Source organism: Rhinolophus sinicus, chromosome 8, assembly GCF_057876585.1.
Source record: "Rhinolophus sinicus isolate RSI-liver-muscle chromosome 8, RSI-T2T, whole genome shotgun sequence".
NCBI classification, from domain to species: Eukaryota; Metazoa; Chordata; class Mammalia; order Chiroptera; family Rhinolophidae; genus Rhinolophus; species Rhinolophus sinicus.
Window position 1 is genome coordinate 62,091,503 of NC_142508.1, and position 17,983 is coordinate 62,109,485.

At 41.0% G+C, this 17,983-nt stretch overlaps 1 protein-coding gene across 14 annotated transcripts in view; it reads right to left on the bottom strand.

Annotated features, from left to right (window-relative positions):
* PMFBP1 (polyamine modulated factor 1 binding protein 1) overlaps positions 1 to 17,983 on the bottom strand; it is a 384,114-nt gene that overhangs the window by 29,909 nt on the left and 336,222 nt on the right. For 10 of the 14 annotated variants that reach the window (XR_016022045.1, XR_016022038.1, XR_016022042.1 and 7 more), the window contains 5 exons: positions 17,502 to 17,709; positions 16,932 to 17,173; positions 14,314 to 14,385; positions 9,292 to 9,447; positions 1,060 to 1,308 (listed from right to left, as the gene is read on the bottom strand). Coding sequence is in view for 2 of the 14 variants with exons in the window: in XM_088800262.1 (XP_088656388.1) it covers positions 1,060 to 1,308; positions 9,292 to 9,447; positions 14,314 to 14,364 (456 nt within the window). In the remaining 12 variants the exon portion in view is untranslated. Of the gene's footprint in view, positions 1 to 1,059; positions 1,309 to 9,291; positions 9,448 to 14,313; positions 14,386 to 15,638; positions 15,908 to 16,931; positions 17,174 to 17,501; positions 17,710 to 17,983 lie in introns of those variants that run through there. The other 4 variants (XR_016022036.1, XR_016022041.1, XR_016022044.1 and 1 more) reach the window with 4 other exon arrangements.

Below are 17,983 nucleotides of genomic sequence, written 5' to 3' on the forward strand. Positions count from 1 at the left end.
GATCAGCACAGAATTCAGAAAGGACATGTTCTATTGGTCTAAGCTAATTACACTTGTTCTCTGCCTTTCGAGATTCTTCTTAGGAAAGGATCATCTAGTTTGGGGTGTTTATTAGGTAAGGAGAAGAGGAAAGGAATATTTTATATTCAAATTTTTATAACAGAAGCTGTCAGTGGCCTGCTCATATCCCCTCAGCACTCACCATTCCTTTCTATGTTCCTTTCCCATCCAATTTTTTTAGCCAATTCTCATTAGCCATAATATTGCCCTTTAAAAAATTCTATTTCCTTTAAGGCCCCTCATGGAGCCCCTGGAGTTAGTCCTTGAGCAACAGCACCACCCAAGACAGTCCTTGGAATTTTATCTTTAAAGGCAAAGCAAGCAATGCCAGGGGAGGCTGCCTGCCCCATCATTTACTGCTGCTAGTGCTACCACTGCTCAAATGGTTTCACTTCTGTAGCTTTAGTCTTTGGAATTTACTTGGGATTCCACAAGGATGCTGCTCTCTGGTTTAAAAAATACTACCCTGGGTCATGAATAGAAATGAATGTCCACAATATACTTAAGCTAAGTCTGAATGATCTAAAATTCCAGTCTGAAAAAATAACCCATCTGGTGTTCTCAATGATTGATTCAGACTGAATTTATATATTATCAAAACCTGGTTTTTCTGAAAATGATTCATTTAATGGACCTTATGCCTTTTGTATAACCCTCAGAGACCTGGAGTCTTTTGCATTTAAATTGCAACGGTAATAGAATGGAAATGATGGAGTTTCACGCACATAATACACACACAAATGCACACACACACACACACAAATGCACACACACACACACACAAATGCAGGAGCCCTCACCCAATTACGCCATTCTGTTTGATTCCCTCTGCTCAGCTTCAAAAAAAATCAAGAATGAAAGAGGGAAAGTTGATAAAACCTGCTCAAGATGTTGCGAGGCTCTCCTCTGTAAGTCCAGTGTTTGTTTTCTAGTAGGCTTGGCCTGATCTCTGTAGGTACATGGGCATATGGGGCCTTTCCACAGTAATTCTAGCCATACCTCATCTTCTTTCAGTTTGCAGTGATGGTGAAGAAGAACCAGGTCGGAAGTCTGCTTCTCTAGGACGGATTGATACTGCAGGAGGGAACAGTAAGAAGTCTGCAACTCCTCTGTGCGGAACTCCAGTTCTTGCTGAAGGACCAGCAATTTTTTCTTGAGTTGTTGGAGTTGTCTCAGATGACACTGTTTGCTGGGCTCAAACTCCATCTGTAATTCCTCGAATGCTAACGGTTGTTTCTTATTCTGCAACTGAGATAAAATATACAGGAAAGGCTTCAGATTGTCACTAAGAATGCATTCATGCTTTGATTTTTTTTCATTGGTTCAACCGTTCACATCCATCTATCCATCCTTTTATCTTTTCATCTACAGAGCACTTATTAAACATTTCACTTTATTCACAATGAAACATCACTTCGTATTTCTACTCTATAAAAATTTAAAAGAAGAAAAACAACATAGTCCTTTCCTACTATTTAGATCTACCATTCCTCGTATTTAGGTCAGAAGCAAAAACATACACATAAAGGACCTAGAGAGTAGTATAAAGATACACGCGCTAATAGGCTTATGTTTTGTCTTCACATATAAAGATAACGCAATTGACCTGGAAGGTAATGGATTTCTGGTCATGGTTCTTGGACTAAACTCGATTACTAAAAACGTCCATATAAAATGGTAAACTCTTGGGTAGGCTCTTGCGGAAACAGCTTTCTGAAATGGTGGGAAATGGGAGGCAGAGATATTGTTCAGGCACATCTGGGCACCGACTGTCTCCTGCTCCTCAAGGAAGATGTAACTTTGCAGATGCTGAGTGTGTGTGTGTGTGTGTGTGTGTGAGAGAGAGAGAGAGAGAGAGAGAGAGAGAGAGAGAGAGTCTCTCCCTGCCAATCCACAATACATCTGAAATGCTGCTGTAGCCATCTTACATATACATTCATTCATTCATTCATTCAATAAACATATGTTGAGTATCTACTTTGTATCAAGTATTCTGCTTGAAGGACACACCCCTGAGTTGTTTATCAAGTACAGTTAAGGTCTTTGCACTGATGTGTCTACATTTCCTCACCCAACATCCCTGATGACATGTGAAAGAGAGGTGGATGAAGAGGGGGTCCTGTGGGTATCTCTTAACTCCTGTCTCTGTTTATTATCCTCCTATTCATTCTTTAAAACCCTGTCCAAATCCTGCTCTCCTTCCCATTTTCCCTGCAAAGATGTCTTTGCAGCAATACCATAGATTTTACTGGTATGTCCAGTACTACGGCGTTTCATATTCTGCCTTACATTGTAATGCTGTCTATGCGTCTTAGTTTGTAAGTAGATTATAAACCCCTGGAGGGCAGGGGCCATGTCTGCTCCTATAGGGCCTAGATTAGAGAACCATTCACGGCTATGTATTGAAAGAGAGAAGGAAATGAAATAGAGAATAAGCAATGTCACTGGTTCCCAAGACTTTGAGCCTGTGGCCTTGGCCTCATTTAACAGAGTGCTTTCAGGCTTTAAAAAAATAAGCCTTTTTTTTTTTTTAACAGTTTATTGAGGTATACTTTATATATCATAAAACTGAACCATTGTAAGTGTACAATTTAATGATTTGTAGCAAATATGTAGAGCTGTGTGATGATCACAATCCAGTTTTAGAACATTTCCATCACCTCAAAAAATCCCCTCATGCCCATTTGTCACTTCTGTTCTCACCCCAGCTCCAGGCAACCACTAATCTGCTTTCTGCCTCTATGGATTTGCCCTTTCCAGACATTTCATATAAATGAAATCGTACAAAATGTCATCTTTTGTGTCTGGCTTCTTTCACTTAGCATAATGTTTTTGAGGTTCATCCAGGCTCTAGCAAGAATCAGTATTCTGTTCTTTTTTATTGCTGAATAGTATGAATATACCATCTTTTGTTCATCTGCTCACCAGTTCATCTGTTGATGAATATTTGGATTGTTTAAAGATGCCATGAATATTAACATAGTAGCTGTTGTGTAGATATGATCTTTTCATTTAATTTGGTTAGCAAATGTCCTGGTACACCTACTGTGGGTTGAGCACTGTACTAGCTAGGTAATGGGGATATAGAAGTTTATAAAACAGAATCTCTGCATCCATGGAGTTTGCATCTAATGGGGGGTGGGGTAGAGAGGGGGTGGCAAATTAAACAAGTAAATTATATAGTGTGTTAAAAGTGCTATGGAGGAGAGTAAAAAGGGGGAGGGAGATGAGAATGCCAGGATGGAAGCAGCTGCAATTTTGAATTACGTGTTTTCATGGAGGACCACACTGAGAAGGTGACGTTTGAGCCAGGACTTCAAAGAAGGAGCCTGGTGGGAATCTACAGCAGGAGCACTCTGGGGAGAGAGAACAGCAAGTGCTGAGGCCTGGAGGTGGGAGGATCCCAGTGGTGTTTGAGGAGCCACTTTGTTTTGGCTGGAGCAGAGATAGAGTAAGGGGGAGAGTGGTGCCAGATGAGGTGAGAAAGGAGAGGGGGGTGAGGTCCTTTAGGGCCATATATGACATTTTAAAGACTTTAACTTCTCCTTTCAGGGAGATGAAAGACCATTGGAGGGTACTGAGCAGAGGCGTGGTATGACCTTTTTTAGATGTTACAAAGGACATGCTGGCCGTTCTACTGAATATCAACTATAGGGAGGCAGAAGCAGGGAGACCAGTGAAGAGGCTATTGCAAGAATGCAGGAGGAAAAGGATGATGGCATGGACCACGGTGGGAGCAGCAGAAGGTGGGAGAAGTGGTTTGATTCTAGATATATTTTGAAAGTAGAGCCCACAGGATTTGCTGCGGCGTTAGATGTGGGATGGTGGGAGATGATGGTCATCCAAGGCAGGATGACTCAAAGGTTTTGGTCGGAGTAACTGGAAAGATGGAGTTATAATGAGATTAATTAAGAGCTGGGACCCAAAAGAAAGAAAATCTAAAGTCCAGCTCAGAACCAGAAAGTCAACAGCTGATTGTGTCAGTTGAATCTGATTTACTCTTCCTGGCTCTCCAGGAAGTTTATTTCACCCTGAGTGCCTCAGAATAGAGAAGACAGACACACTGCACCATGATGGTCACCAGGCAAAAGAAATCATAGGCAAAGACAAGCTGAACTCTTGGCCTGAATACCCAGCGTATGTGGCTGGGGGAAAGTTGGTGAGATTTCTTTCCTGAGCCAAACAAAGCTGACTTTTGTATTTACTTTGTATAGCTATAATTTCCAGCATTTGTGTTAAATGTTTTTAGCTAAGTGCTTTCATTCTATTCAAGATAAGAATGATGTTGTTCTCACGCCTTGTCTGTGAATGAGGCGCAGAAAGAAGGGACTTGGGAGTAGGGTGTGTGTGTGTGTGTGTGTGTGTGTGTGTGTACAGGTTTCTAGGAGCAGGTTCTCAAGAGCTCAAGTTCTCTGTCTATACAGGTAAGCTGGGGTTGGGGAGCTACTTGGAAAAAGACATGGTCACGAATAAGTACTTAATGCGGATAAAACTAAAGCAAAGGAGTTAACATTCTGGGGCAGGTTTGTCAGAAAGATTTATTTTAGTGAAGCAAGTACCCAATAAAATCCTTATCAAAATTTGCCAAAATCCTGTTTCTCTTGGCTTTGTTGAAGGTAACTGGTCTCTGAGTAGTAGGACACTAGATTCCTGGTCCTTGTAGAGCTTGTGTGTAACTGTTGATTTGGACCTGCCTCTCCATTGCTGCCTATGGATGACCAGTTGAAAACTAACCACGGTCTCCTTTTGAGTGTTCTTTCGTTGCTTCCTTTATTCCCACGTCCCCATTTTTCTTCATTACCCAAAAAAATGAGAGAAGTGCACTTCTTTTAAAAGAAGTCAAACTCTTTCTTCAGAGTTTCCTCTTCTAGTGGGTGGTTCATCATCTGTACTTAGGTATGTTCATAATTGTTCTGTGGCTTTAAAACCTCTTGTGGGTAAAGAATGTCTTTTCCTGTGTGTATAAAGCTTAGCAGCCTGGCAGTGAGACTGGGTGAAGTGTGAATAACTTCTCTTCCCCAGAGGTCATGTTGAATCTTCTGGGTTTAATTATGGTTTGAGGTAACATGATGGACCAACCAGATGATGAGAGTTCACCCAAATCTTCCAGTGCAGGGCAAACATAGCACCTGTCCTAATTTATCTGGTTATAAAGATCCAAAAATTGCTCATATATGCAGAGACACTAGAGTTTCCTTGGATGAGAATTTGCACATTACAGATATCTATGGGTTTAGAAGAATCAAATTTCAAAGACTTGGAGGAATGCCTAGACTTATTTGAGACCTATTAAATTTCGACTTATTTATCCTCAAGTATTCAAAAGATTATTTTTCTTAATTATAAATGAATAGAAAATCACATGCTATTGATTAAGCCTGCATTTCACTTCTATGTGCCAAAGAGCAGTATCATAAATGCATTAATGCATTTCCTATTGCTTCTTTGTCTTCTTTTTAAAGTTTTCTTTCTACTGAAGAAATAGATATTTTATTAGATTCTTTTCTGACCTTTAAATTAGAATCTGGAGAGAATGAGCAAGTTGGAAATGATTTTATGGAAGTAACATTAGTTCTCAGAATGATTATCCAGAGTTGGACATGATTCTGGAGGCCATCTGGTCCACCAGGTTTCTCAGATTTTTATCCAGGTTTCAACTGTCTTAAAATATGGAGAGTACTGGTCACCTGTAGGAATCTTTTTCAATATTTAGTCAACCTTTTAGCCCTACTTATGGTCAAAGAGATTACAGCTATTGCTCCCGCCTTGCCTATGTGGCCACTTGATCACAGAAGGAAATTAATTGGCCTGGCATAATTTGCCTTTTGAAAAGTCACGTTGGTTTCCACCCAATACTTTGTGCTTTTCAAGTTGATGCTAATTGATTGATGTTAAGTTCTATATTTTCCCTGATATTGAAGTTAAGCTGACAGGTCTATAATTACCAGGATTGTCCTTTTTCCCTTTTTAAAAAGATGAGCACTTCATTTACCCTTTTTCAGTCTACAGGGACTTTCTTTATCCTCTTGAGTTCTCAAAAATAATCGCTAGCAGCTATGTAATAACACCTGCCAATTCTTTAAGTACTCTTCCAAGTATGTCATCAGGCCCTGCTCATTTGCCTAAAGCTGGCTTTTCAAAATACTTTTTAACCCTTTTATTCCTCATTCTAGTTTGCACTGACTCTCTTCTGTCTCAGGTAGGCATTGCTCAGATAACCAGATCCCTGCTGATTTTTTTCTTCATTTAAGAACTGAAAGTCTCATCTTTTCCCAGCCATTGTCATGAACATCTTTCCCTTTCTTTTTTGAGGTGTTAAGATACTTTCCTTGTAACTCTGGTTTGGCCTTAGACCACTAGATAGATTTATCTGTTACATTTTATATCTTCTACACATTGCATTTCTTATACTTCTTTGAATGAAAAACTCTGTGTTTAAGTGACCTGCATTTCTTTTGGATGCATCTTTGTGGTTTAGACCTTCTCATCAGTGATCTCTGCTTACCAGAGATTCACTTTTTAAAAAAATGAACTATTTTGAAATAATTTTAGATTTCCAGAAAATTGCAAAAATAGCACAGGCAGTTCTCCTAATGTTAACGTTTCACATAACCATAGTACATTTGTCCATACTAAGAAATTAACATTGGTAGGTGACTATTACCTAAACTAATACTTTATTTGGATTTTACCAGATTTTGACTCTTTTTTTTTTTTTTTTTTTTTGTTCCAGGATCTAATCCCAGATCCCTCATTGCATTTAGTAGACTCAATTAATTATTTTCATTCCCAATGATTCAAAATGATCTCTGTGCTATAATTTCCATCAAGAATCTATTAATCTTTACATATTCAACTAATTACTTTTATCTGCAGAAATCAAATCTCTTGCAGAGTTTTATGCTAAAAATAATGTCCTCCATTATTGTCAAGCACTTCAAAGAAGAGTTTGACAATCTGAGCCCTACTGAATGTTAGGGTATTCTCCCCATGCCGACACCAGGGCCAAAGAAGCCTGGGAAACTGCTCAAAAAGACCCTTCCTTTTCTGGTTTGATCATGATGATATCGCTGTTTTCCTTTTCTCCTTTCACTTCAAGGCACTCTTTTATTCCTGGGCAGGGAGGGGACAAGAATGAAGCAACTGAGTGCAAATTCAAGGAGGCTCTCAGTCTCAGAATTGAGTAAGTGCAAGGCTGGAATCTGAAGAGTGAGTGCCCCTTAAATTTTGTACCCTGGGCACCTCACTTGCTTTACCCTAGTCCCAGTTCTGGTCCTGGATTTTGGAGCGAAATGTATTCTTGATTTACAAGATCATGTCATTTTCTTTCCTCATCACCCATTCCTTGCCTGCCACTCCTTTAATTACACATAACATCTGATGTAATTTTAATTTTATCGCATAACTGTGGTCCTATATTATGACGTCCTGCTTATTTCCCCAGCTCCTTGTAGGCTAACAGTCAACATTTCAGAAAGTCTTGGATTTCTCCTTTGTTCCCTGATTATATTTCCTTGTGGAAGGCAGATCTTGCAGGGATTTTCTGAGTGGATGAGTATAAGTCTACATCTAATTGTGTATTTGTATGCGTAGTCTGCAATTTAAATTCCGCACTAAGTGCTAGGAGAAAAAAAGAGCCTGTTCTAAAGCTTGTTTCAAGCTGTTAGACCTTCTTCTGGGCAATTAGTATAATAAAATGTGACTTAATACCTTTCTCCTGCCAAATTGCCGGGTACCTTTATAAGCCACATGGCTTTTCCTGACTAGGGGAATAAATAAACTTGTGACAGCATGGTGAAAATATTCTAAAATGTTAATATTTAGAAAGAAGTAAATTATGATAATATTCTTCCTGGGATTCATTTAGGAAAACCAGTGGATTTTTCTATATTTGTGACTTCCTGGGGAAAGGACAGCAACGCTCAGTGAGACAAGGGAGAACGGCTTTGCTGGTAGCGTTTTTAGGGTATTGCAGAGGAACGATTTTTGGTTTCTGTAGGGAGGTGGTAAATCCTGGGAAAGCACTAACAGACACAATTAAGAGAGACCAGACCCTTGACCACAAACATTGGAAGATGGTGGTTGCTTACACAGCAGCTAAGAGGCTAATGTGGGGGCCCAGTAACAGGTCTGTGCAACCAGGACCTGCTTTATCGTCGCCAAGCACTCAAATCCCTATTTAGGAAAGGAAGACCACGCAGTAAGGAATTCTTGGAAACCCAAAGGTCTTAGAGAGCTATGGGAAAATCTCTTCCAGCTGGCCCCCCAGCTTGTGTGGATAAATTTAGAGACTGGTGTAAGGACCTGAGCGCTGGAGTTTCCAAAGAAAGAAAATCTCAGGCTGAAATGAAGTTGCCTCAGCTGATGAACTGCTTTGGCTACAGATACGTATTACTTCAAAGTCACAATTTCAAGATGACCATGCCAGGACAAGTGTTACTGAGCGTCTTTCTTGGCGTGGGCACCGCTGGAAGCATGCCCTGTGACAAGGAACTGAGTGTCAAACAGTAGTAGCTTATGTGGGAGGTAATCTTAGGAAACTCAGGCAGGGGAGCAGGGAAATAAGACAAGAAAGGGCAGGAGGCTGCGAAAGGGTGTGTTATCAAGCCAGCTACCACTGCGGGTATCTGGCGCTGGGTCCCACTGAGGAACTCCGGGACAGAGCAAAGAAGATGCCTGGAGCTAGCTCTGACGGAGGGGCAGGGAGGTGGGTTATTTAATCCACCATCTCCCCATCAGTCATTGGGTGAGGACTGCTTCTCGGGGCATTAACTCTTCCACACTTCAGCTCGCCCTGTGATTGGGTTCCTGCATCCAGAAGAAAAGCCATTGGCAGAGAACTGCAGGGGTGGCAATAAAGGGCCCCTGCTGCACTGATGAGCAGTGATACCTCCCAGCAGGTGGGATACTTGCTATTTTGGGTTGACTTAGAAGTTTGTCTAAGATCCATCAGAAGATGCTGCTCTCCTTATATAACTACAATCGCAGAGGTAGATGACCTTGGGGACAGATTGAAAAATCTTGGGGGCAGGATGGCGTGTGTGTGTGTGTGTGTGTGTGTGTGTGTGTGTGTGTGTATGTGTATGTTTGTCTGTGATGTGTGTGTATGATTGGGGGGGATGTGTTTAATTCTTTCTCACTGCTTGCTGAAAAATGTTCTTGTGGAAGAACTTTCTATGACTGTTCCTGCCCAGGGAAGCAGAGGTGGATAGCAGCTGCTGGAACACTTACGTGGCTGCTGTTCATCATTGCCTCCTCCACAGAGAGCTGACTCTCCTGCAAGGTCTTCCCTTGTCTCTTGCAGACATCATGTAGGTTCTTGATGTCAGCTTGCAAGCTCAGGAGCTTGCTGTTCAGGCTGCTCACTTCTCTGTCTCTTTCCCCCACCTGGGAAGTCAGAAAAATAAAAGCATCGATTATACACCATCAAGAAACTGCTTGCTTTCGTTCACTTAACTGGCTGACAGAGACTTTCAATTTGCTGGAAATTTGTCCATCACCCCTGAGCTGTTATTACTCATCCCCATATAACATTTACACAGTCTCCATTTGCGAGCTGTCTGAGTGCTCCACATTATTCAGACAATTACTGATTTAATTAATCTTCACCCACTGCTGTGGGTGCCTCACAGACACTTCCCCTGTTTTTCAAGAGGAAGTCAATGCCTAGAACAATTCCAGGCACCTAGTGGACTATCTATAAATATTAATGGCTCTGCCACTGATGAAATGAATATATTGAGATGTCAAATGAACTTATCAACACTACAGTGAGTCAGTGATGGAGTTGATGTGGATTCTGAAGTCTCTTAACTTTCTCTTCTACCCACTAAACCAAAGGGTCTCCCTCACCTGTAAACTTAGTTCTTTTTCTTTGGACATGAACACCAACGGGAATAGAAGTAAAATCCCTGGGCTATTATACAAGATCCCTGCCTTTGATTACGAGTGAAAAAGATTAGTCAATTACTGCTAGGTCAGAGCGGAAATTCGTGCTCGAGATCAAAATAGAGTGTGGGGCACAGCAACTTGGGTGGGGTTGGGGGTGTGGAGCTGTGGTGAGAGGGTAGGTGCTCCATGATAACTAGGGTGCCACCTTCCACTCCTAGTGTTGTGGGTGGCAACAGTGTGAAAAGAAATTAGGAAGCAGGCCTCTGTAAACCCGTCTAGTGCTTTAGTCCTACCACTGTGCAGGCTTTCCATAACACTTCTGCGGAAGCACGACCACCTGCAAGTTTTAGCTGTTGGAACTGATGCTGGTGCTTTTACGGTAGGTGCCTGTCTTAATGTTAGATTACCCAGAACAGGCTCTTAGGCGAGGATTCATGGCATCTATTAAAGCAGCACTCCCAAGAGAAATCAGCAAGGAAGTGGGGGACGTAGGACAGGGAAGGGGAAGAAACCAAGCAAGGGCAGGACTGCAGACAGAGTCCTTTGGGCTGTAGCTTTAGCCGGATCCCACAGGGAACTCTGGAGTGTAAGTTACACCTCAGAGTCTGTCCTGATTAGAAGCATTGAAAGCTGGGCTGTCACACTGAGCATCAGTCAGTCAATGGCTAAGGGCAGCCTCATGGGATGTAAGGTCCCAAGGATTTCCAGCTCTCTGCTCTTAGAAGCGAAGTGCCTCCAATAGCCCAATGGCAATTCTTCTAAGAGAGTTGCAGGCCCAAAGGCACACAGAAGCCATGAGTATGGCGAAATGGGAAGTGATCCAAGCAACAAGGTCCCCTAGCTGGTTAGCAGCAGAATGAGGAGAGTTCTGCTTTCCTGACCTTGGAGCCAGTGTCCTGTCACTATATCCCAATGACTGCTCTGGCTTCTTAAACATGTGAGCGACATAGCACACATTCCCAGGGGAGCTGGATATGGACATTGTAAATCAAGCCTTACTGGACAGGTCAGTTTAAGAGATCTCTGCACAAGACCGAGGGAGGCAGAGAATAACCATGAGAATCGGACACTGCAATGTCATAGTATTCGGAATTCAGAAGGTTTCCCAGAAGTGCAGCTGCTGTCTCAGCTGATTTATTTCTTCATTTCCATTTAGTACCTGGATTTTTTTTTTTTTTTTTTTTTTTTACCACTTTACAGTTTAATTAGGTTAACGGCATGGCTCTGTCATTAAAAGGATTTCATTATCTCAAAATTCTCTCTCTTCCTCTTTCTCCTATCCCTTGTTCCTCACTTTCAGAAAAATAACAAACTGCCCCAAGCATATAATTACCAGTAAGACAATTACCAGGGACTCTCTTAAGAGAATAGATGTAGAGTGGCTAAAAAAAGTGGTGTACACGGTTTCCTAATTAGAAAACAAAGTCCTGACCCAACAAGAAACAACAGTGTGATTCCAGTGCTTTAAATTCCTTTAGTCATGGCCGTCACACTGGGAATAGGATATGGAAGCTCACTGGGCAGCGAGACCCTAGGGATCCCCTCCCCTCTTGCCATAGGACTTTCTTTGACATCTATGAGCAGATTAGGTGACAATACAATGCCTACTCAATGGAAATGCCGAATGCCCTACACTCTTGCCTTGATGCAAATATATGCATCTTAAGGTGAGGACCTTGTCACCAGAGTGTTCCATGAGGAGCCTGGCACAAAGTACCAATGCTATACAACTTGAGCCTCTCCCAGTTAAATGATAAATTTCCTCTTTCAAGACAATGAAAAAATCCCCTCTCCCACCAGTTTTGGATGTCCTCTGAGCCAAAGGCCTGCAAGCCCAATTCTGTTGCACCACTGGGACTTCAGAATTAGATCTTTAATGTAGGTGATCTCATCTAATTTGGATATTAGCATTGACTCTGAGTCTCTGAGGCAATTTCTTCGTTCATAAAATAAGAGTTTTGGAATAAATAATCTTTCTTTGAGGATTCCCTAAACCAGTTGAATAACAAATGTGTTCTGCTGGATGTCAAATAAAATTTGCTTTTGAAATAAAAATCTAACCATTCACTCCTAAGGCCAAATCATACATGGGTTTTTATTCATGAGAACGGGAGTGGAAATGCTGGGAGAGCAATAAAATGATTTCCTTGAATCCCATATTATTTTTTACTGTAGGAAGTTGTAAGAAGAGGCTGCTGTGTTCACCTCAGAACTCCAGAAAGGCAAGTATTTCTGAGGTTCCAGTAAACCTAATTTCTTGCTAATATCTTGTACAGAGGTCACAGTACACTATTTCCAATCCTATCTGTTTTATGAAGGCTATGTTCCAGGCAGATGCCTTTTGAGTATCAGTATATAGTAGGCATTGATTTAATCTGACATTTCATCCATCAAAGCTCTATAACCAGTATTAGGGCATGAGATGAACTGAGAGTCATCATGCTGACCCTCAGGCACCATCTGATCCTGTCCTAGATCTGAAGTCATTAACGATGGCTGAAATCACAAGCCTTCGATGCTAGGTGAGTTTTCACTTACATAAACCACGCTCTTAGATACCCAGTTTTGCTTATAATGAGGTTGGAACTTGTTCATTCTGCTTGCAGGCATGTGACATCAGCAGCAGCCACTAACCACAGGCAAAACGGTGAGTGCTGATACTGCAGTTGCTACCATACTCATGCTGGTTATTGGAAAATAGGTTATTTACTGAAGCAAATTTTCTGTATTGATTAAATGGATCTTTTTTCAAAGAGCATGCCTTCTCGAACACATATTTCACAGGATCGGAAGAAACTGTGCTCTAGGCTTCAAATTATTGACTGTAGTCTCATGCTCTCTTGGGGGGATGCTGATGATAAACTGAAGCCTGTAACTGAGTAGCACTCTCAGATCCCAAGAGCATTACAAAGGTTCAAGATGGCAGCATTCCCTGGCATTTGGCATTTGAACAAGAAAGCTTAGGTGGCAGTTTCCAGAGTAATTTTGGGGTCAACCAACAACATCATAAAAGTCATCATCTTTGGGAAATTATCTTCTTTGTCTGAGGATAAGGACAAATCTTCAACAAACTATGAAAAGCCACTTTAACCACTGCTACCATTCAACACGTGAGAAGTTTATAGTGAGAGTCATGTTTTAAGAAGCATGCAACCTTAAAAGTTAACATTGCTTCACGATTTTTTACATTTCACTTGTGTAATAATAGACTTTATAGTTATCTGCAGTAATTTCAAACACTGTTATTGATATTGCTAAATTGATTCCTAAGTTTACTTTTCTATCTACAGGAACATTGCAGTTTTTGATTGATTACTTATGATGGGAATTAATGGGCACTTATATAAGGTTTTGCCTGCGAGCCAAAATTTTGGGGTCAGTTATGTTTATAAAGTGAAGATTGAGTATATTTTATTGTGTTCTAAATTCTTTTAAGAATTGGCACACTGTATAAAGTATATGGTTTAGGATACACAAGGCATATGGCAGAGGTCAGCCACCTATGGGATACGGGCCAATTTTTATTGACACTTGGACAGTGGCTACACACTTTTCTCCAATATGTCCTTGGAGAAATTATTTTACTAGAATGTAAGCTCCACAAGAACAAGGATCTTTGTCTATTTTGTTCACTGCTTTATCCCCAGCGCCTACAACAATGTATGACACATTGAAGGTGCTCTCACAATATCAGTTGAATGAAGGAATGTCATTCTAGAAAATCCATGCTAGATCCTTGTTCCCTGCAGAACTTGCAGTAAATCCTGTATAGTTTCCTCCTGTAATCTAGCAGGAAAGGAGCTGAAATACCCCTATAGAAGCTGCTTACCTCTTGGTAGAAGGTCTGTGAAAAAGCGTATGTCACGTGCACAACCCTACACTAACCAAAACATCACTCTTAAATCCTTTCTGGAACAAGTCAGGGAATACATACACAGAGCTGGACCAAATTATTAGACTAATTAGAACATTCCACTTCCATATTATTCCAGGTAAAGAGAGAATGTTGGCAACAATAGTTAATATTTATTAAGTATCCCAAGCACTAGTGTTTTACATGTAATATTGTACTTAATCCTCACAGCCAGTCTTTGAAATGCATGCTCATTATTCATATTTTCTAGGTAAGGCAAAGGAAGCTCAGAGAGAGTATGTGACATACCTAACATCATACTGCTATTAGATATGGATTCAGACCCACTGAGCTCAAGTCTAGGCTCTTAAATGTTATGCCCTGCTGCCCACCTCTGTCTGTGGCATTTTGGGATGCTTAATGAAAGAATTTTGAACCATGAAACGTGAAAAGAAGCCCCTTGTAACAAAGGTTCAACTCCATGTACGTAGAGGAGATAGGGGCCTTACCTCATCTTTCATTTCCTTGGCACCTCTCAATTCTCCTTTAAGCTTTAGCATTTTCTGAACTTTGTTATAAACCTGGAAAAGTATAAAAATGTAAGATGGAAAAAGTGTAAATGAGTTCAGCCCTTTAGAGATTTTCCCATCTGGAGGTGTGTTCTCAGCAGGGAGTTCAGAAAAAAAAATCCTGAACTGTTAACGATACCTACCTACCCGCCTACCCATCTGTTTGTGTTTTCAAAAAGTGTGTTGAAACCTTCACCAGGAAGGCAACCATGGTTTTACATCTTTTCCAAAAAAACACTGCTAAATAGTTTCTGAATTCATCCTTCTTTGAAAGCAAAAGGTCTGAAACGATCTTACTTTCTAGATTTCTAAGTATCCTATGGCTCCAGTATAGTTAACATTATGTACTAATTATAAACCTGATGGGATGGGCACAACCCAACTTCATTCTCATGATAACCCTGGGAGGTAGACACTATTACTATTTTCATTTTATAGAGGAGGAAACTGAAGCCCAGAGAAGCTAAGTAATTTACCTAAGGTCACATAGGCTCCCTTACTGTTGCACAAGGGCCTTCCACTAATTTATAACTATTATGTGGAAATATCTGACAATGTGATTTTTTTCAAGCATCAAGTTACCATATTGTTGGTGCTTGTAAAGTTAGGTAACATATAAAGTACTGAGAAGTATCTAGACAAAAAGCCTCAAAGAAAGCCAAATATTTTTGCACATGTATGTGTGTAAGTATAGGATGATGCATTTGAAGTCATAATGCAGTGATCTTAATAATCTAATTCATGATGTTTTTACCTCTAAGACTAGAAGAAATTTCCACCAGACACTTACCTGCAGAATAGTTCCAAGAATGAGAAGCTATCAAAATACTCATTCTTTGTAATGAACCACATCTCCTACCCCTAATATAAGCCAAGAGGAAGAAAGAATGCTGGTGAGACATGGAATTTGGAATGTTTTATGGGGTTGTATTCTAATATGCAGCATTGTCTATCCTCTTAAGTCTTCATGTACAGAGATGCATCATGGGAATGGTGATGTAGCTCAGGCTTACCCAGCAGGGAGCGGCTAAGTGATGCTGCAGTAACAAACAACCCCCAAATCTCAGTGGCTTAAAACCCTAAAGGTTTATTTTTCACTCATGCTACATGTCCTTTAGGCATCAGCTTGGGGTTCTGCTCTCCACTGTCCCCACCTTTATCATCTAGTATGTTGCCTGTTGTGATGGCAGCAGAAAGGGGTCTTGGTGAAGCATAAGAAACCACAGTTTCTTAAAGTGGAAGGGACACACTTTACTTCTACTCACATTTCATTGGCCAAAACAAGTCACATGGCCATGCCTAACTTCTTCCTTTATTTTCCAAAGGAAATATTGGTGAACATCACGAATGACTTCCACATTAGGTGTCGTAGCTGGTCGGGCTGCTATAACAAAGTCTCACAGATGGGGTAGCTTATAAACAACAACAATTTCTTTCTCATAGTTCTGGAGGCTCAGAAGTCCAAGATCAAGTCACTGCAGATTAGGTGTCTGGGGAAGACCCACTTCTGAGACGGCCGTTTTTTATTTTGCTCTAACTTCACATGCTGCAAGGGGCAAGAGAGCTCTCTGAGGTCTCTTTTAGGAGGGCACTAATCTCATTCATGAGGGCTCCACCCTCACGACCTAATCACCTCCCACAGGTCCCACCTCCTAATACCATCACTTTGGGGGGTAAGATTTCAACATATGAATTTTGGGGGAGGGGGTACAAACATTTAATATACAGCACTAGGCAAATGAAAAGATTAAAAACAGTGTGGCATAAAAGAACACTAAACAGGGTTCCATGCTGCCAAGCTTCTAAACCTGGTTTAGCTCCTAATTCAAAAAGTAGCTTTTGGAAGGGCACTGATCTCTCACCTCTGCCTCTAAACTGGGGACTGTATTAAATGACCATTAAATTTTTCCTAGCTCTAAGGTTTTCTTATTCAATATTCTACTTTGACAGATATCTTTCTTTAGTAGGAACCATGACCTTAGCACAAGCATCAAACAAAAGCTGGAATAGAACAAATATATCCTTGAGAATAATATTCTTCTCCAGGCAGACCTATTGGATAGTTAGGTGATGATTCTTAGATGAAATGAAATCTTGTCCTAAAAACAGAAAAAAGTCCAGACTGTCATTGTTTCATCTACTATGGAGTTACACAGCTATAGGTGCAAGGGCCAAAGGCATTTGGAAGGAAAAATAGATGGTACAGGCTCTCGTATTTGCATGAAAATATATTGGACTTTGAGAAGTAAAATAAGTCAGAGGAAAAAGAGAGAGCTGAATTGTGTTCCATGAAAGAGACATGGGAATCCTGTGAGTCACTAACAACAGCAGTGGGAAATTTGGAAGTGCTTATGATGAAAAAAATGGAAGGGTTATATGATAAATTTTCAAAGCATTTGACAGTAATGTTTGCCAGATGGATCAGGAAGCGTGCTTTGAGGGAGCCTCAAATGTTTTATAAAATGATCACGTGAACCTTTACAACGTTCTCTGAGGAGTGTGGCTGGACAAATATTTTGTAAAGGAGATAACTCATCACAGAGGGAGGGGTTCCCTACCTGATCCGTGGATATTGATCTCTGGGCCCAGGACTTGGATGTTTTCTCTCTTCTCAAACCCTTATTCTACGTCTTCTGTGCTGCTGTCTCCTGCGTCTTTGTTGAGACCTTCACTTTTTTATGCCCCGTCTCTTCTACCAGCATCTCTGATTCTACTACATCTCCCCAGGGAACTGCTTTCTTGTATTCAAAAATTCTGCTGCCTGCTTTTCCAGCAGGCCTTCCCTTGGTGACAGCTGTGCCTAGAAAAAAACAACAACAACACAAAACAATTGTGGTGAAAACAAGAATTGGTCAGAGCGCCAAGTGATGTTTTGTGCCTCCTGAGTTGGCCTCAGTCTACACTCAGCACCTTACAGATTCCCAAGAAACACTGACACTGCGTCTCACATAGTGACTAGTGTAGCAGGTATGAACTCAGGTGTGCCAAGAAAAAGTAACTATTTTTCTATTGCTCAACCTCTTTCTTGAGCCCCATTTCCACCAAATGGCAGAAAATAGAATTTGTTATTTCTGAGAAAGCTCCATCGTTTTTAGGGTAAAAATAAATCAGTTCATGATTTCCTTCACCTCTTAAGCATTTTCTAGAGTGTGCCTAAGTTCCGGGTCCTAGGTTGTATCCAGTCCTCAGGGAAAGCTTCTGGACCATGCACATGGGCAGCTCTCCCAGTGGCGGTGTGCTGAGGTGTCTGTATCCTGTGCATTAGGCTGCTACTGTGTCTTCCTCATACTGTGGGCTTTCGGTCTGCTGGTCCTCTTTCATCCTCTGAGGATGCTTCTAATGCATTAAGAGAGAGACACACACATGAGATTGGTTCCAGGCCCTCTTTTCTTACACCTTCCCTACCATCATTCTATGTTTTGCCTAGAAATGTGTTAAGAAGAAGGGAATAGGGTCCTAAGATTTTGCTCACTTTCCTGCTTCCCATTCCTGGTATTGATCAAAAATCTCTTTTGCCCGTATATTGCTAAACCTATTAGGGGTCCTACTGTGTTCCTCACTTGCGTCCACCTCTTTGATCTCAAGGTCTAATTCTCTTGCTTATGCTCAA